The following is a 20,287-nucleotide window of genomic DNA, read 5'->3' on the forward strand; positions in this document are numbered from 1 at the left end:
ATGAAATGTAACTAAATCTATTTACTCAAGCACTTAAGCCTCAATTTGCTGCTACTTTAGGTTTCTTCCACATTTACAAGTCAAAAGTCCACATTTTCTGTTAATAAGTTGGATTTTTAGATACTTAAGAGATTAGATGCCGCATCAGAGCCAAGTATCATGTTTTAATTTGCAAATAAACTGAAATTAAAGCAAGAACTCGCAAAAAATTTAAGGTTTCTTGAAATTCTTTGAAATTAAATCATTCAACAACCATTAACGCTTTAATTTAACTTAATTTAATTTACTACAAGATCTGCTTTTATTGTAAATCTTATTCCTCATGCATGGAAGTTTTTTGGATTGGTTCTTAAGCAAACCAACCATGTCGTTCCATAGTGAATAAACCTCAATTTCTTCAGTTAGTTGATCATTACAAACATGATGAAATCTTGTTATACTGAAAAATACTGTACGGATATGTTAACAAGGTTGAAAAACAGGAGACAGCCGAGCCTGGAACTGCATCCATAATGAGCTCCTTATCCTGCTCTGACCTGTAGCCTCGCACAGGCAAATGGAAACCATATGAGTCTGGAGGGCAGGAGGGGGTCTCCTCATAGAGGGTCTTTGTCATGGGGTCCAAATGGGAGAGAGACTCAAATATAATTGAGATAAATCTGACTGAAATCTCACAATTGGTTCTCTGTTTCCAAAGCATGTTTGAGTTTAGTATAAATCAATGCATTGTTTCTCAGATACATCATGTCTACATGAGGAAAATACTCCTAATTGATCCACTGACAATATCTAGGTGTGTCCAGTGTGTTGTATTGGATTATAGAGGAGCCTTGTTCACCCTGCTTGGATAAAATGCTCTTTTCATAAAGTACAGCAGCAGCAGCTCCACCTGGGACGGGTTCAGGAATGCAGCCATCAGGGTGGCTGCGGTTCGTATGAGCCTGAGAGGCTGACGTCACCGTCAGCAACAGAAGAAGCATCTTTGAGCTGCTGGGTCACATTTTGAATAAATGCTGAGTTTCTTGGCGACAAACCTTCCTGTATGTTAGATGTATGCAGCACATGCAGACAGAAACGGTTCAGCGTGGAGGGGGTAATTGGGGCAAATAACATAGACATTGTACAGTACTGTATTTAATTATTACTCAAATAACTCGTTTATGATGATTTTAAATAAACATGTTTCTAGGGGCAGAAAAACTGCCCATCATTCATCATTTATCAAATGTAAAATGTAATATTTTAGCAGATACAATGGCAAATTTTGTGATTCACTTTATACTGTAGTTCTGCATGAGTAGATTTTGTCCTGATAGTTCGTGATCTCTTTTATCATAGGCTACTTGTAATCTGAAAGTTCAAATTCATTTTCCAACTGTGGTTCTGGAGATAAGTGATGTCTTTTTAGAACCTCCATAGTCTATAAACGTCATAGCAAAGTTATTTTGATTAAATTTTTCTGTTTACTTTTTTCAAAAACAAATATATAAAATACGATATTTGAGGGAAGAATTTTAAACAATACTTTAAAGATTTTAGACTAAACCTAATCAAGTAAATGTACTTTAATAGCCGAAGCGCAGCAATGATGGAAATTTCCACTAGACGTCGCTCTTTCGTCACAAAGCCCTCCTCGTCTGCCATTGGTTGACATCGCGTTTGTCTCGCCCCTTTCGGAATATCCCCTTTTGCTATTGGTTACTTTCCGTTTGCGTCATAAATGTAAAACTAAGGTTGGTTTCACTCGCAAGCTGTCAAGAGTAGATTGAAGATTGCGATGCAGACCTTCTAGCTGCACTGTGAGTTTACACTTTTATTGTTAGCTGGTTTAACATATACAGAGACGTCTCCGGCTTCAATAGGAACATTTTCGTGCACAATTGTTTGCTGCCAATTTTGAATTTCACCATCAGACTTGTTTACATTCGTGAACGAACGGCTGACTGCTGTACGCTAGTTTAGCCGAAATGTAGCCAAATGTTCTCTTGCTAAAAATCGAGAGATCGCTGATTTTATTTTCGGATTTCCGCACAGTCCTCCTTTATATCTTACAGTCACACATTATTGGGCAGAGAGCTTTTCTTTCACAAAAGTTAAATTGCTTTTAAGACGGTTACTGTATATCTTTCGTCTGCTGCACTAACGATGTCAACAACCCCCTGTATTACCAGATTGACCTGCTCGAGTTACCGTTTAACTACTAAGAGTTTGCTTTTAAAAGTCCCTTTTGCTAGCGATTTTTTTAACGGTCATGTAATATTTGCTGAGTTTTCTTATTGCCACCTATACATTACACTTTTATTTCCATCACTGACTGCACATTAGTAAATGCATTCGGCAATTTAAATCAGGATTTTGCGCAAAATCCTACTTGTTCCACACACTGTCTACACGTTATTTAGCATCTGTCAAGGTGAAAGATAGTTAAAACTTTATAGCCATGATTATGGCTATAAAGTGTTTACTCGAAGTTTATTAATAAACTTCAAGTAATCAAGGTTGTCACGCCAGTTAGATTAAAGGCAGAAATAGCCTTATTAAAACAAGTTCTGACACACATGAGTGACAATACAGTATGTTTGTCGAGAGCTCTACACTGTGGCACTTATGGGTTCAGGTGGGGTTGAAAGATGGAATTTGTGAGATAGGACAAAAAAAACAAGAACGCAAAAGCTGGTGCAAGAGAGATCCAGAGGTGTGTTTGTATGTGAGGCACGTGTTTTAAGTTAAATGCATCAAGCTCTGGCTGCTCATCCTCATTCTTATCCTCGATTGACTGTGCCTGGTGGTAAAGTAGTTGTTCAGATGGGAATCATAGCGTGCCAGGAAACAATAAACCTGTCATGACAGGATGAGCAGGGAGACATGTAACACCACTCCGACAGCCCACAATTCTGGCTAATATGTAATTACGGAATCACGGAGCAGAACTGCTGTTCTTCTGTATCACCACAATTACACAGTAAAATAAGTGGTAATTATTTCTCAAGGATGCCACTCTTTCTTCTTCTTCCTATTGTCTTGCATATAGATGGGCAAAAAACTGCGACCAGATGATGAGAAATGCAAACAATGACAGAGGGCTCATGAGCTCCATCAGGTTTTCTAAAACCTTTCACTGTTGAGCAGTGCGCCGTCGGTCTTGCTGTGCTCTTCTTCCTCTTGCATCGTTGTTTTGGAGCTCTGCCGTCCAGCCCGGGCAGAGAGGACCCATCCCTCTCCCTATGCTCACTGCCTCCCCATCGGCAGCCCGCTCTGGCAGTGTGTAGGTGTACGATGGCGCGGTGGGAAGCTGAGGGCTGCCGTGGGGGACTGTGATGTCAGAGACCAACAGCCCGGGCGAGAGCCGGCGTGGCGCTCCCAGATTCTTCGTGGGCTACGAGGACGATGAGAGCGAGGCCCTGGATGATAGCATGAGGACAGACATGGAGCTGTATGAGGACGACGAAGACACAGACTCGGTGGGAGCCTTATTTCCTAACCCACCACACCCTTATTACACTTATTCTGTTATAAATGGGTCAAAATAATTGATGTTGTTTCTTTATAAATTATGTGTTAGCGTGACACAGAATTACACTTCTTTGTTCTCCTCTTTGTTCAGCCCGCAGAGCGACAGATTGTGGTGGGGATCTGCTGCATGATGAAGAAATCCAAGTCAAAGCCAATGACCCAGATTCTGGAGAGGCTGTGCAGGTTCGAGTACATCACTGTGGTCATCTTCCCAGAGGATGTCATCCTCAACGAGCCCGTAGACAAATGGCCTCTGTGTGACTGCCTCATCTCTTTCCACTCCAAAGGTGACTGTGCTTCTGTTATCTGATATGTTCACTGCACACTCTGTGGACCTCTGTAAAGCCAGGCTTATCCCTCATCTGAGTAAGTTATTTACAAATGAAAGAACCCCACTCTTGTTCACACTCCCAGGTTTTCATTGGGGTGTTGTTTTAGCTAACAGCATCTCAGCAAGTTGTGACGCTGAACTTGTCTTCCATTTTTCTGTTAAAAAATTTCCACGAATTTCTGTGTAATAATCATTTTTTTCATGTGCACCAGGATTCCCACTGGATAAGGCTGTCAGCTACGCCACACTGAGAAACCCTCTGCTCATCAATGACCTCAACATGCAGTACTACATCCAGGACAGGTACCATAGCTATACATGTGTTTCCAGTATCTGCTAAAAGCAGAGTGAGAGGTCAACAAAAACAAGAGTTCATGGGTCTGCTCTTGTTTTCACAGGAGAGAGGTGTATCGAATTCTGCAGGAGGAGGGCATAGATCTGCCACGCTATGCAGTCCTGAACCGTGACCCAGATAAGCCAGACGGTCAGCCTGTCTGCCAGGAGTCAATAGTTGTCATTCTTTGTCTTTACAGCTACAAATCCACGTGAAACTATCATCACCCTGACTGCAGATCCTTGAAAAATTATCCAAGTCCAAAAATGTCCTGTTTTTTTTAAATTCATTTTGTTAGAATTGGCACAAAGTAATAAATCTCACCAGATTCAAAAACCTGGTGACTGAAATTTGCTTTAGATTCTTCTGAATACTTTTAGTAAGCCTTCTGCAACAGCTGCGTATGTAGCACCTTTACAGTAACATGGTGCATGAAGTCATGAGCGCGTTTGTCGGCCTCGATGAAGGTCACATGGTGCGGAGCCGTGTGCATCATTGAAGGCAATGACGCTGGGCTTTGTTTGCTCTCTGTGGGTCTCAGAGTGTAACCTGGTGGAGGGGGAAGATCACGTGGAGGTGAATGGGGAGATCTTCCAGAAACCTTTCGTTGAGAAGCCTGTTTGTGCTGAGGACCACAATGTCTACATCTACTACCCCACCTCTGCTGGAGGTGGCAGCCAGAGACTCTTCAGGAAGGTCCAATCTTTGACCGTTCCATTATTGTGTTTCCAGTCAACTCGTCATCATTTTAGTAAAAAAAAAAAATCATTCCCTTGATTGTCTTGTATAGATTGGGAGCCGGAGCAGTGTGTACTCACCAGAGAGCAGTGTGAGGAAGACAGGCTCTTACATATATGAAGAGTTCATGCCAACAGATGGCACCGATGTTAAGGTTAATAAAAATATATATATATATATTTGTAAATGCTGAAGCCTTTTAACAAGTTATTGATGATCAGATAGTGTTAGTCCAGCCCATAACACAGTCTTCTAGCCTGAAAACGTGTGCATGTGCCTCAGGTCTACACTGTCGGGCCTGACTATGCGCACGCTGAGGCCCGAAAGTCTCCAGCTCTGGATGGGAAGGTGGAGCGCGACAGTGAGGGGAAAGAAGTGCGTTACCCTGTCATGCTCTCTGCCATGGAGAAGCTGGTAGCCCGGAAGGTCTGCTTGGCTTTCAAGGTATTCACTTCGTAACATCTGGTTCTGAATTGTTGATGTGCATGACCTCTGACGGCCCCCTTTCGCCGCAGCAAACTGTCTGTGGGTTCGATCTTCTCCGGGCCAACGGTCATTCCTATGTCTGTGACGTCAATGGCTTCAGCTTCGTAAAGAACTCGATGAAGTACTACGATGACTGTGCCAAGATCCTCGGGTACCGCGTTTGTTTCTTATAAGCCATCCCTGAACCCTCTGCATTTGTGCCTATTTTACATCTGCTCACTGAGCGTGTGGCTCTCTTCAGGAACATTGTGATGCGTGAGCTGGCACCACAGTTTCAGATTCCGTGGTCCATCCCTACTGAGGCAGAGGACATCCCCATTGTTCCCACCACTTCAGGGACCATGTGAGTCTAAACAGTCAAACCAGTTCACTGTACAGATGAAGTCAGGTGTAGCTCTGCCTTCGGAGTGTTTTGTTGCTGTTGTGGTCTTACTATATTGAACTTTCTGTCATCAGCAGTTGAGACATTGTTGATTGATGGCAGAAGCTTTGAGTTATGAGCTGCTGCTGTTGTTAACTTCCTCCTTTTCTATTCAGGATGGAGCTGCGCTGCGTCATTGCGGTCATCCGTCACGGAGACAGAACGCCTAAGCAGAAGATGAAGATGGAAGTTCGCAACCCCATGTGCGTTTTCTCTCTTCCACTAACATCTTTCTTTACTGCAACATGTTTATTTCAAGTGAATTTTCTCTTTCAAACAGGTTCTTTGATTTGTTTGAAAAATACGGTGGATACAAAACAGGGAAACTTAAGCTAAAGAAGCCAAAACAACTGCAGGTAACTTTACCCAGACAGGAGGTGTGTGTGTGTGTGTGTGTGGGTGTGTGTGTGTGTGTGTGTGCATGTGTGTGTGTGTGTGTGTGTCTGTAATTTATTGATGGTCTGTTCCTGTGAACCTCATTAGGAGGTGCTGGACATCACCCGACAGCTTTTGGCAGAACTGGGACAGCACAATGACTGTGAGATAGAAGAGAAGAAGTCCAAACTGGAGCAGCTAAAAACTGTTCTGGAAATGTGAGTTTCAAATAAACTGACCCACTTAGCAAACTTGCCGTCCCCAAACTCATCCTTTTTAAAGGATTTCTTGGTTGTTAGGTGGAACTATCTGTGATATTTTGTGAGATAAAGTAGGCGAATAATGTTTTAAACTGCAAGTGCTTCCACTGAGTTCAGTGAGCACTACCACTATCAGAGGTGGGAGATGAATTTTCTTTTCTGTTTTTTCCCTAATTTTTCAATTTCATTTTTCTAATACAGGTATGGCCACTTCTCTGGGATCAACAGGAAAGTGCAGCTCACATACCTGCCCCATGGGCAGCCCAAAACCTCAAGTGAGGAGGAAGGTAGGAGATATTCATCTTTCCAAACATGGCTGCAAGTCCAGCATAGCTGAACTCATGTGGACTGTTTTCAGACACACGTAAGGAGGGTCCGTCTTTGCTGCTGGTGTTGAAGTGGGGGGGAGAGTTGACCCCTGCTGGCCGGGTGCAGGCAGAGGAACTGGGAAGAGCCTTCCGCTGCATGTACCCCGGAGGACAAGGTGAGAAGCAGATTAGCATAGTCTAGCATCCCGCAGATTTCACAGTCAGTTTTCGTGCAGTCAAAAACTTGGAAGCTTGTTTGATTCTGGTTATCAGATGTGTACCGTTTTTGTTGTAGGAGACTATGCTGGCTTTCCAGGCTGTGGTTTACTACGGCTGCACAGCACCTACAGACATGACCTGAAGATATATGCGTCTGACGAAGGCAGGGTTCAGATGACAGCTGCAGCCTTCGCCAAGGTTGGCAGTTTCCTCCATCCATCATGCATCTTTCCACATGCTTGTTTGTGAGGCGTCTGTCACATCACCCTGTCATTTTGTAGGGCTTGCTCGCTCTGGAGGGCGAGCTGACGCCCATCCTGGTGCAGATGGTGAAGAGCGCCAATATGAACGGACTGCTGGACAACGACAGCGACTCTCTGAGCAGCTGCCAACACCGCGTGAAGGCTCGACTCCACGAGATTCTGCAGACAGACAGGGAGTTCATCGACGAAGACTACGACAGGGTGAATATCTGAAGAATAAATCAAAGCTGAAAACTGACCCTCTAATGTCTGAAAGGTCATAAAATGCAGTTAATAAGTTATTAACATTTTCTAATAGAGATAAGGGGGAAAAAAAAGAATTGTGAATGCTCACCTGTTTTTCAATGCTTGTGACAGCTGGCACCATCACAAAGTGCCTCTTTGGTGAATTCAATGAAGATAGTCCAGAACCCAGTGGCCACTTGTGACCTGGTCTACACTCTTATTCAGAGTCTCACTTCCCAAATCCGTAAGAGGATGGAGGACCCAAAGTCCGCCGGTAAGCAAAAAAAGTCAGCTGTCAGAACATTGCAAGGATATACGAGTTTATTTATCTATTTGAATTAAAACAGAAGTTCAGTGTGTTGGTCTGCAGGTATTCAATATTTTTCCGTCCTTCGTTTTTAAGATGAAACCACCCTTTTCTGGAACTGGCAAAAGATCTTTTGTGTCTAACTCTTCTCACCAGACCTGCAGCTGTACCACAGTGAGACGCTGGAGCTGATGCTGCAGCGCTGGTCCAAACTGGAGAGAGACTTCCGCATGAAGAATGGCCGGTATGACATCAGTAAGGTTCCAGACATTTATGACTGTGTGAAGTACGACGTCATTCACAACGCCACTCTGGGCCTGGAGGACACGCTGGAGTTGTTCCGACTGTCTCGAGCTTTGGCAGACATCGTTATCCCTCAGGTGAGTTTTAAAAAGACGGGGCAAAGAAATGGACGGTGTTTTCAAACACAGCAAGAGAGCATTACTATATTTAAGCAAAGGCTAAGATTCAGTTTTTGTTTTCCTTTGTCAAAGATTTTCTGATACTGTACTGTAAAGAAATATATGTGATGTCAAAGAATGATTCAGTTTATGTATTTATAGACAAAAGGCCCAAAACTTAACCCACCTGTTTAAAATTTTCTGTCTTTTTGATTTTAAGCCCATTAGCATGAACAAGAGTTTGTCCTGTTGAGTTGTTCTCTTGTATTTTAGGCACATTTTGGTATTTTTTGGTTTTCTTTATTTGTTAACAGGAATATGGCATAAATAACGTGGAGAAATTAGACATAGCATATGGCTACTGTCTCCCACTGGTTAGAAAGATCCAGATGGACCTGCAGAGGACCCACGAGGACGAGTCTGTCAACAAGCTGCACCCTCTGTGAGTTTCAACAGTAGATGTGTAATAAAGCCCAGCGGTGCCGATGGGACAGAGCATCATGATAATCAAGACTCATTTCCAGATACTCTCGAGGAGTCATGTCCCCTGGACGCCACGTCAGGACCCGTTTGTATTTCACCAGCGAAAGTCACGTCCACTCGCTGCTCAGCATTTTCCGCTACGGAGGGTTGCTGGATGTGAGTGACTAATCAGACGTTCTAAAGAGCAACAGACTGCAGACCCAGTAGTGTGGTTGCATTCATGTTTTTCTGTGTGGCGGTTTTGCAACAGGAAGAGAAGGATCCTCAATGGAAGCGAGCTATGGACTATCTCAGCGCCGTCTCTGAGCTCAACTACATGACTCAGATTGTTATCATGCTCTATGAGGACAACAATAAGGTTTCTTTTTCATTTTTTATAATATGTGGTGATGCACAGTCTCGTCTAATCAGAAACATTTGGACACAACATTGTGAATGTAATTTTGAAACCCTTGTCAACAACAGTTTGTTTTCCCTCTCTGGAAATACTTTGTGGCATCTCCTCACAGGACCTCTCGTCAGAGGAACGCTTCCACGTGGAGCTTCACTTCAGCCCGGGCGTCAAAGGTGTGGAGGAGGAGGAGAATGCTCCGACTGGCTTTGGGTTCAGGCCAGCTTCTGCAGAGGTAGTAGCACGGTAGCAGCGTCGGATGTGTGTTTTCTTCTGATGGAGAGCAGCGCGCACTTTTCTTTCTCCCTCCTCATGTTCTCGCCCAGAACGGGCAGAAACAGACGGACCCCGGCAGCTTGGAGGACCTGTCCAGAGATGAGACGGACCGCGCCGTGCCTCTGTCCGAACCCATCACCATTCAGAGGAGGTCCCCGCTGATACGCAATCACAAGACTGGCTCCATGGAGGTAAAGCTGAGTGATTTTACATTTCTGGAACATCCTGCCTCCAGTCGTTTATCGCCACTAATTTGTTGTTTTTTCCGTCCTACAATCTTTCATCATGGTCTTCAGAGCTTCTCTCTCGAGCTGCGCTGAAGTTTTTCCTTGAGATTTGTGTTTGTGGTTTTTCCACCAGGTTCTGTCAGAATCTTCGTCCTTCAAGGCTGGCAGCTATCGGCTCTTCTCCCTCTGCTCACGTCAGTCTCCCGAGATGAAACAAAGTGGATTAGGTAGGTGTTTTAATTCTGTTACCATGGAAACTGTGCTTAAAAAAGAAACTGCTCGGGTGAGGATGGGAAGGGCGTAAAGAATTTCATTGCCTTTTTGTTCTGGAGGATATAATTATTAATGCAACAGGAATCTATTTGTGCCCACCCAGATAACTGATTTCTCCTCAGGGAGAAGCAAATTGTTAGTAGAAAGCTCCAAGAGTTTAAAAAAGTATTTAGTCACGCTTTTCTTGTGGAGGTCAGATATTCATTCCAACCAGGCATTGAAGGTCATCCTTTCTGCATCTCTGGCATGTGCTGTACATGTCAGAGGTCTTCTGCTATGTGATCATTAATGTCTTCCTGCCCTTTTCTTTCCAGCAGATATTAAGTGATTTTGATAATATGGCTCTGAAAAGAAAAATCCACCCCAGGGTGCATTTGAGTTTGCAGCAGATGGGGTGAGACGGTATCGGGAAGCTTCAACATCCAAACTATTATTTTGCTTGCTTTTTTCTTCTTCTTTTATGTCGACTCTGTTCTGGACTTGTTTCAGAAATTGACCTGAACTCCAGGGTGGATTTTTCCTTTCAGCCGCATAAAATGACGCAGTAGTTTATTTTTAACTTTCGAGGAGACGTCTGGTCTGTTGTGTCTGGCTGTTGTTTTTTCTGTCCTCCTTTCTTTGTCTCTTTCCCCCACCTTTTGCTTTTAAGTTAGTAAATTTTAAATTATTCTTTTTTGAGCAGCAGCATGATGTGTAGTGGTAACTAATCCACCACACACCCCCCCCCCCCCCCCCCCCCCCCCCCTCGCAGGCTCTCAGTGTGCCGGGCTCTTCAGCACCACTGTCCTAGGTGGGTCCTCTAGTGCCCCTAACCTGCAGGACTACGCACGTGCGCATCGCAAAAAATTCTCCTCTGGCAGTCTGTCCTACAAAGACGGTATGTGTTCGAGATGGCGCTCCTGTACTGGGTGCCAGCAGATCAGTGTCTCACACATGTACTGCTCACATGTTTAAAGCCCCAAAGCTGTTAGAGGTCTTATCCAGTAGAAATGTTTAGAGGTAGAAATGTAGAGTGCAGAGTATATTTATACTAGTTTAGCTTGTACTTGGTGGGAAAAGTGAGAATTTAGGAACATCATGTCTGCATTCCTGCCATACAGTTAATTTTGACTCCACGTTCACATAAATCATTACTGAATTTTACCATCTGTTTCTTTGTTTTCTTCACACCTCTGTCATCAATATTTGATATGAAAAGATGGTTGAGTTTAAAGCTAAACAGTTGACTGAAGCTCACATAGGCGATCCTCCAAACTCGGTATGAAGAGATGTTACATTTAATGAAATAGAGCTTGGCTGTTTCCCTGAAGTCATTTTTAGGTAATGGAGCAAAAGGTTTAGTGACTCATTTCTAGTTTGGGTTTACATTAAAAGTTCTGCATGTATGGTGCAGCTGTTCATCATCAGTATGTCTTTGAGAGTTGGGGTTAATATTTGAAAAATGAAAGTCAGGTTCCCATTTATGCATCATCCATAAATGACTTCGCTCTACGGTCTGTTCATTGTCAGAGTTTTACATAATTCAACACGATCATTTCAATCATTTTTCTAAGAATTACTGGGGATTTTCCCTTGTGGATCAGTTGGTATGTTTGTTGCCAGACCATTTGTTTTGTTCATTTTGTAGAAATTCAAACTGGATTATATCAATTTTAACGCAGATTTAGCATAACAGCAAGGGGGGCGAAATAAACCTGAAGAGGTTTTCACAGCTGCTTCAGTTCATTGCCAGTCAGATCAGCTCCACTCGCTCCCGTTAGCATCACCAAACCAGAGTGGAGTTAGTGGGGTGAAAAAGGCAAAGCAAATAAAGATGAGCTGACCTGAACAATGCACGGCTCCTACGCAATTTCTAACATTTCAAGTTTTGTTCATTAGAGACAGATAGAAATGAAATCCAGCCTTTATTAACACACCCTCATTGTGTCTTATTACTCAGAGTGGAACAACCTTTGAATAATTGCAGATGAATCCCACTTGCAGGACTGTTGCATGAAAAAAGAGCCCTAATTTTAGAAAGAACAGGGGCTTTTGATAGAAACACACATTTTTCTTTTCGTCAGCCATTTATTTGCATAAATGTGTCCAGAGCTGTGAATGTGCACAGATTTAAATGGAGGTAAATTTAGAACCGTCTGTGATGATGGCTCATGCTGTGTCCCTGTCTGGCATCATGGTGTCCAGTAGGTGTCCCTGTGGTACCACTGCAGTCCTCTGCTGGCTGCCTCTCATGCAGCTTTGTTGGTCTTGTGTCATCCATCTTGTTCCACCTCATTTCAGGACTCGGCTAAAGCATCTTTATCTCAATGCCGTTGAATTCATGTGACCCCCGCCATTTCATACACCCTCCACCCCTGAAAGCAGGGTTTTGTTTACCGGTAGTAATATACAGCACATATTGATCCTCTTCATCGTGTCCACCTTTTGCTGCATTCCAGTGTGGTCTTGGGACTGACGACGACGATGATCAATATTTACTACAGCGCAGTGCTTCTGTTGTTTAGGTTGTTGTGGTCAGGTGACAGCAAAGGACAAAGATTGGGATTTCATTTATATTTGTGTGCTGCCTTCACCTCCTAAGTTGAAAGCACTTATCCATCTCATCAGAAGATGTTCCATCCAGCGTTGCCTCATGTCAGACATCTTCAGACATCAACTGTCAGAGACACTAGTTTGAGTCAGGGTTCCCTCATGAGCTGGATCAGATAATTCTGATTCTGGTGTTACAGAACAGTGATTTGTTGAAACATGATAAACCCCAAAGTGTGGCTCGAAGTAACTCTAGTGAATTTTTGTTTTATTTCCTCAGAGTTGTTGTCTATGCCGGCAGTAAAACGGTTTTCTGTGTCGTTTGCAAAGCATCCGACTAATGGTACGTCTGCTTCTTTCAAGTATTCTTCCACTTCACCTCCCTTTGTTCTGCATGTCTTCAAACTTTTATTCATTTAATTTAGGGTTATTTTTTCCCCCCACATGGCCCTCCAGCATTCCAGTTTTACATATATATATTTTTTTCTAATCAGTTAATCATTTCTTGTGTTTGTTTATCCATATGCTTTTGGATTCTTACTTTTCTAACACTGCATCTCTAACCAGGGTTCCCACTTGTCATATGTTAGAAAAGAGCAGGTGGAAAAATGACGGCATTCTTTTACCCACGCTTGTTGTGGAAGGACATTTTCATATTCAAACGTTTAACGTACACTGATCGGTCATTTCCATTGTCCAATTATGCAGAGGTCCACTTTTTTCACACCAGATTAACAATGTGCCCTTTGACCCGGCCCCAATGAAGCTTAGAAGTTTTGTAGTTCAGTCAAAGCAACTACAGCATATTTCATAAACCTGTCTGTGTTTTCAGAGACGTCAGTGAACCCAAAGAGTTCAGTTCCATATGAACGGTTATATTTCATGTCTGTGTTCCTGTAGATCAGTATTTTTTGGTCCACGTGCCGTGCACCAAACCATGTTTATGTACATGTCTCATTACTGTTGAGGTTTTTTCTGTGTTGTATATTTTAAGTTTAATTTATTTAGTCCTATTCTCCCCTTTAGTCCCGTTTCTAAAATGCGAGGTTTTTCAATTTCAACTCATCAAACTGGTCAGGGCACTACTGAGAAGACAGGAAGGGCCACTTTTCCAAATAAAAGATCCAATGTCGACTATGGTTTCTTGTTTACTTCTCAAAATGATGCAAGAAACCAGCAACCCATGCAAACCATCTAAGACCCAAATTGAAAGAAAACCTGGAGAAATAGCTTTTCTGTTGCCTGTTGGAAAATGAACTTTTGGATGTTGATATCCCTTTAAATTTATTTTTACACTGCAAAAGTTTGGAGACTTGCAACAAATAAAGAAGGTTCAAAATGAAAGCAGCAGACGTGTGAAGAAAGGGTGGGAACCCTGTTAGCGCACCACACACACACTTCCCAATTTGATCACTATTACCCAATAATGTAGCCTTTATCCACAAGGGTGTGTGTGTGTGTGTGTGTGTGTGTGTGTGTGTGTGTGTGTGTGTGTGTGTGTGTGTGTGTGTGTGTGTGTGTGTGTGTGTGTGTGTCAGACTCCCATCAGAAGCAGATGAATGAATCCTTCTGACAGATGAAGGTGGTTCAGGCAACTGTGAGCGAACCACCTGGAGAAGGGTTAAAGCTTTCTAAGGTCACCTCATCTCCATCTGTTCAGACCAAAACATTTGTTCTTCTGGCTTTGGCTCATGAGCACAAACACTCGTCTGTTGTCTGTCTCTGTGCTGGTGTCCGGTCTGTTCAAGCATTCAGAAGAATGATGATTTTCCTTCGACTCTCATTGACTAATCAGTCGGTTCTAAAAGTTGTATAACATGTTTCTTGAACCTTAACCCTCAGCGTGACCTCAAAATTTGACCTTTTTCTTTCATAACAGGATTTCTGGGAGAATAGAAACATAGGAAGTTATTTTTAGGAGATCTGCTGCTTTTATTTGTCATTCTTTTGTTAGTTAATAAAGGAAACCGTGCCAGTCGTGACCTTTTAAAGCTCACTGAGACAGTTGTGACTGTCTGTGTTGCCTGATGAGGTTATTGTGCGTCGGTAAATGACCATGAGTCACTAGAGTAATTCCAGTCATCAGGCGAGGTAAACGTTTCTGCCCCAGACATCAGTCTTATCCCATCATACAGGATTTGCCCCTGATTTGCCCCTGATTTGCCCCTGATGCAGGCGGTTCAGGACCATCACTGATGCCGCTTTTAGCTCAAATGCTGCAGGAAGACGATGGTCTGTTTGTTTCTGTGAATCAGCACATTGGAGAGGCGGCAGCTGCCTACGGTCAACACGTCCCTCCAGCAGCTTGGCGGGTTGGGAAATGACATCATCACTCCAAAAACGCTCCTAGATTGGCAGGGAAATGCGCTAAAGTGACAACGTTTGGAGAAAGTGGCGCTTTTGGGAGGGGCTGGTTGGTGGGCAGAACAATCTATTCCTTCCATTTCCACCCTCTGTACCCTTTTCTTTGCCTCCAAACTTTGATTTTTACCATTTCCGCTGTGTGACAAAAGTTCCTGTAAGTCATTACAGAATAGCTAATCTGCTACCAACTTGTTATTCTGGTTAGTTTGTTTTCCGTGTCAATGAAATTCAAGATGAATAACTAAAGGTAAAAAAATGAGGGCTGTTTTGTGACACGAGTTTAAGATCAGAAGCTAAAACTCTCATGATGACTTGCAGTTTCTTTTTTAACCACCCAAGCCTCCCTGTTCTCCTTCCTCATCTGTGTGATTGTGCAGCCACCTTTAGCTCTTGCTTCACCTCCACTCCTGTTCAGTCGTTTCATGTCTTCTGTGCTGCTGCTCCTCCTCCTCCTCCTCCTCCTCCTCCTCCACTGCCCTGTCCTTCCTCCCTCTTCTTCCTCAGAGCCCCTGGAGGAGCATCATGTGGCCCAGTTGTTGAGGTGTTTCTCCACCGACCTCAGCCTGGGCTGCGACCTCTGTCTGGACGGGGCCCTGGCCCACCACCTCCACCAGTGCTCCTACCACCTCCGTCTCTTCCGAAACTGGCTCATCTCCGGCCAGGACCCCCTAGAATACCGCTACGGTTAGCCTGCTTGGCTCCGCCCCTCACGCCCTCATCCTCTCACCCTGCTCAGTCACTGGCTCAGTTGGACTTGTGCTTGTTCTTTAGCTGATTCCCGCTTTGCTTTCTTGATGTGTCTGCATGCGCGCCTGTTTCTCTGGTCATGCAGATTGCACGCTGGAGTGCTGTGCACTATCGTGGCCATTTCTGACCCTTTTCACGTCAAAGCAAAAACAAATGCAAAAAAGGTAGGACATTTAAACACAGAATCTGAAACAATTCCTCCGTTGGTTGGATACGGTATAAAAGACCGAGAATGTGCGGGGGAAGAAAATAAAAGAAATTGAGATAATGGTTCATTCAGCATATATTTTAATACACAATACAGTGATTCATTGGAACACGTGTCCACCTGTCTCATCACAGAAATATTTCAGATTTTCTTTGTTGTTTGAATACTGTGGGTAAAGTGAGCTAAAGGAGTTGTGTGCGTGCGTGCGTGTGTGTGTGTGTGTGTGTGTGTGTGTGTGTGTGTGTGTGTGTGTGTGCGTGTGTGTGTGTGCGTGTGTGTGTGTGCGTGTGTGTGTGTGTGCGTGCTTCGTGCAACCAGTCTAAATCCAGTAGGAGGTCCTCAGGAGCAGCGTGTGGGCATTTAGGGTGATGTTGCTGATCTCCTGGCAGTGGAGGAGTTAGGACATCCAGGGACATCTAGCAGTGCACGTTGTGGCAAAGTAGTCCACAGCAGACGATCATCATAGGGGCGCTTGGTGTCGTCCGCTTGTACCTCGTAGGGACGGGGTTGCTAAGTTTTTCAGAATATCTACATTCCTACCATGAAAATGAGCAAATGCTCTGTTTTGTGGAATTAAAATCAGCCCAACTCGAACATCTGTGCTATTTATGTTGTGATCTTCTAAAGTGAAAGGCTGAAGATAAAGGAAATGATAGCACGCGGCACAATGACAGTTTCACCTCGTTAAAGTCGCGATAGAGGCAAATGGCATCAGAAATCACAACACGGCTCTGGACCATCCGAGGGGACACTTTAAAAGTCTCTTTCTTCTTTTGATCAGAGTTTTGCTGATCTAAATTAAGAAGCTCAGAGTTATTTCTGCACGATTACAACCTGTTTTTAAAAGCTCTTAAAACATATGAGGGGGGGGTGGTAATTTTGAGGTAAAACCTGTATTTGTAATATTTCCTCATTGCTTCATCGTCTATCAACATTAACACTGTGCACCTGTGTGTACTGAAACTGTCCTGTTGTTGTTCAGATCGCTGCCAGCCTGGCTTTGTCTCCCACATGAAGACTTTGGTGTCCTTCCATCATGTCATGTCTGCGCTGTCTTGAATGTTTAACTCTCCCCTGACTATAACCAGCATGTGACTCCTGCCTGTTTGCTGTACATTCTCATATTCTCACATTCTGCTCCAGCTGGTGACTACAGATGTGAAAACATCGGAAGGCGTTGACCCCTAAACGACGCCTGTAACAGCCGTGAACTAAACTGTCTAACTGAAGCGGAGCTGCAGTCCGAGACACTGTGCTGCCGTCGGCGCTTCTATATGTGTTGGGATTCACCAAGATAAAAGGCCATAGATTTAATAATATTTTTACAATTAGATGTGATTATTGTAGTTGTGTGGTTTGGGAACGTCTACGCCGTGTGAACTTGGCGGCACTTGGCGGTGGGCGTTATGACGTCTTGGTGTCCAGCATGGTTTCTGCCTTGCCTGCTTGGAAACATGTGGTAGAGACTTGCAAGAAGGTTGTGGCAGTTGTAGGAGCAGGAGAAGGCTGCGAGAGCATCCCGATGAGGTGTAGACGTGTAGAAGCTGGCTGGCTTTGGGATGTTGGATTCCTGGGTGCTTCCTGCTGCTCGAAGCCTCATCTGATGTGCCTCTGGGCATCGTGTTCCCTCTGCTCTGCTGCAGGATTTGAAGGCTGCTCTATGGTGCCCTCAATTTACCCACTGGAGACGCTGCACAACTCGCTGTCCCTGAAACAGGTCAACGAGTTCCTCAGCGCCGTGTGTGAGAGTGCAGGAGATCAACACACCAGGACTACCAGAGGCAAGAAAAAAAATCAGTAGCTTAATTCAGCCTGTGGGTGTTCTGACAGTTACAAACGGACAGCAGACCCTAGGAAACAAGGAAGAAACAAATAAAGCACAATAATCAAGTGACTCTCTTGCCTGCAGCCCTGACCGCCATGTTTGCCTCCCACAACCATCCGTCAGTGGACTCGTACATCCCTCAGAAGGTCCTCTCATCCTCCCTCAGATCTCGCTCTGACAGACCTCCATGGTGTGAGTATGCTTTCATCTCCGCGCTCCTGCTCAGACAGGACGTTTCTGGGTTGGTCTCCCTCAGTTCTTTCTCTGATGATGCTGTTTGCTGCGTCATGTTTTCAGACGCATTATTCTGCAGAATCCGGTAAACCGACTGGTTTGTTGTGTTAATTTAACAATAAAGTAGCCGCTGAATAAAGCAGAGTCAGAACTGTCCCGTCCCTGATCGTATTAGGCAAAGCCCAGAACTCGGTAGCTCGTGTCCTGTTGCTGGTATCCCTAAATGAGGTTTATTTTATCTCCATATGTCTTGTTACCCCCTCTAATCCTGGTGCTGGGGGCTTGTTTGTTTTTGGTTCTGCAGACAGCAGCGGGCCATCCAGCACCGTGTCCAGCGCAGGACCGTCCTCCCCAACCACGGCCGACACTTCGCCACGCTTCAGCTTCAGCGATAAAATGTCTCTCACTCCTCAGAGCAGCGAGGAAACTCACTCCGTTCTCAACACATCCTCTCAGCCCCTGAATGTGTCGGCTCCTCAGGACTCAGCCTGTCTGGCTGTCATCCCCCTGACCCCCAATAACTCACCAGATGACGATGTAGAGCACGGCGCCGTCGCCTTTGACCAGCCTGGCGATGGCCCTCACGGCCCACAGGAAGTGCCAGAGGTGTCTCCTGCTCCTGCAGATGATCCCACTCTCCGAGCACCCTGCTCGGCATTGGCGGAGCTCACGCTGGGACGAATGGAGGGATACTGTCTCCCAGGCTCGTTGCCCGTACTTCTGGAGCTCCGGGAGAGCAGCAGCGAGGCAGGATCCAGCTCCCAGACACCCCAGTCTCCTGACGGGCCCGACGAGTTCTTTGATACTCAGGAATCAATGGAAGTGTGGTTGGACAGCCCAGAGGGCCCCTCCTGTCCTGAAGCACCATCAGAGGTCAAAGACGCTGGTACAGCACAGCCGCAGGAGTAGGAACGCTGGCCAATCGGACAATCCCACCCTCAGTGGCTGCTTGGTGCCTTTATCAGTACCGTGACCTCCTGACAGACTTCTTCAGTGTTTTTTAAAAGTTGCAAGGTGACATTTACCAGGTCTGTTACTGTCACTTAACAGCTGTTACACAAGTCCTTGTCTTCAAGCTGTTATAACCGCAGCCTAACTTTGTTACTTGAGAAAGCTGTTATGAATTTATCCTCCTGATGGAGTGTGTGTTTGTCTACTGGTCCCTTTTATTTTAAGCTGTTTTTCGTCAAATCACTGCGAAGAACACCAGCACCAGTAAATCGCTGTTCCTGTCAGACCGAGTTAGGGGTTAATTATCGAATGGGATGTAGCTGCGACATAAAATATATGTGAAAGAATACTTCAATATTTCAAATCAAAAATCATCCACCATCAGCTATTTGATAGGAAAATCTTTCATACATTTGTGGCCAACAAGTATTTAACAAGGTGTGAAGTGATGCCAATAGGCAAGATCAGGTGATCGGGACGCTGAAGTCACCCTCTTGTGTTTGTTACAGGATACAGACGCTGTTAAGCTGCTGCGTCAAAGCTCGTCACGTGTCTGTGTCAGCCCTGCTTTAAAAATATACTGACAGAAAAATATAGTCTGTGCTTTACTTTGCTTAAAAAAGTCGTGAAGCCTTGTTGAAGATTTAATATAATCACTGAGAATCAATATATGAGGTAATATTTATTTTGAAACGATATCTTGCCATTTAAAAAGAAAACCTGGTATTTTTATACCCTCGTGACGGACGATGTCGTTGTACCACACAAACTCGTGTCTATTTTTGTAAACTCAACTCAAAATTTGGGACGCTCAAAGCTAAACTCATGGCATCACTGAACAAACTGAGCAGCAAGTGTACATAAATATCAGGTGGGGAGTAGTTTATTTGGACAGCAGCCATTTTGGTGCCACGTTGCGGGCTAATTCCTGCTGACGTGGGCCTGACTTGTTACATGTTTGTAGGGCAGAGGTGAAGAAGTGACATAAACTGGCTTATTTTCCCTCTGCTGACAGAGGGAGGAGGCATTTCTGTCTTATACTGCAACCCCCCTTAAGGGGGTTATTTTCAGTCTTGTTTTTATTCCAATACATTTTTTGCTTAAAGTGCATTTTTGACTTGATGGGTGAAATTACAGCGTTACCTTTTCTGCCTTTATATTTACTTTAGTTACATTAAAACGCAGCAGAGCATCTTTTTGTTTCTCCACAGGTGAAACTAAATCATTTATTTCTGGGTTTTTTTTTTTTTTTTTCTGGGATCTGGGGTGTGGCGTGTAGCAGCAAACTACTGTAATGCATACTAGTGAACTACCAAAATCAGCTGATGTAATGTAAATTTGTGGTTCTCCTCTGGTTTGTTTAAACCATTTATGTCCTGTTAAATGAACCAGGTCAATAAAAGAGTCAACCTTAAGAAATTTAAAATATATTCTAGGCTTTTCTGTTTGGGTGTTTTTGTTATCCATCAGTACATCATCGCAGTGACTAGATTGCCTGTTTTCTATCCCTTATTTGAATGGAGACCTGAGGAAGACTAGTAGTTGAGAGGTGAAACTCCTCAAGTCCAGTCACCCGTAGACTTTGTTTTGCTCAGTGT

General features: G+C 44.1%; 1 protein-coding gene across 5 annotated transcripts; it reads left to right on the top strand.

Annotated features, from left to right (window-relative positions):
- Positions 1 to 1,728: 1,728 nt before the first annotated feature.
- ppip5k1a (diphosphoinositol pentakisphosphate kinase 1a) lies at positions 1,729 to 20,119 on the top strand. 5 transcript variants are annotated; one of them, XM_029845729.1, is made up of 31 exons: positions 1,729 to 1,799; positions 3,032 to 3,461; positions 3,605 to 3,800; positions 4,057 to 4,147; positions 4,243 to 4,328; positions 4,720 to 4,874; positions 4,969 to 5,070; positions 5,199 to 5,360; positions 5,432 to 5,553; positions 5,644 to 5,745; positions 5,940 to 6,026; positions 6,104 to 6,179; positions 6,307 to 6,416; positions 6,660 to 6,745; positions 6,817 to 6,942; positions 7,062 to 7,183; positions 7,267 to 7,449; positions 7,606 to 7,747; positions 7,937 to 8,160; positions 8,496 to 8,623; positions 8,706 to 8,820; positions 8,915 to 9,022; positions 9,174 to 9,290; positions 9,382 to 9,522; positions 9,692 to 9,785; positions 10,583 to 10,708; positions 12,641 to 12,703; positions 15,229 to 15,408; positions 17,323 to 17,460; positions 17,589 to 17,696; positions 18,043 to 20,119. In XM_029845729.1, the coding sequence occupies exons 2-31, from the start codon at positions 3,318 to 3,320 to the stop codon at positions 18,645 to 18,647; spliced, it is 4,239 nt and encodes a 1,412-aa protein (XP_029701589.1). In that variant the 5' UTR covers positions 1,729 to 1,799; positions 3,032 to 3,317; the 3' UTR covers positions 18,648 to 20,119. The 5 variants fall into 5 exon arrangements, with proteins under 5 accessions (XP_029701589.1, XP_029701591.1, XP_029701590.1 ...); XM_029845731.1 differs by lacking the exon at positions 15,229 to 15,408; XM_029845730.1 differs by lacking the exon at positions 12,641 to 12,703.
- The last annotated feature ends 168 nt before the right edge of the window (positions 20,120 to 20,287 follow it).

Source organism: Takifugu rubripes, chromosome 13, assembly GCF_901000725.2.
Source record: "Takifugu rubripes chromosome 13, fTakRub1.2, whole genome shotgun sequence".
Taxonomy (NCBI): Eukaryota; Metazoa; Chordata; class Actinopteri; order Tetraodontiformes; family Tetraodontidae; genus Takifugu; species Takifugu rubripes.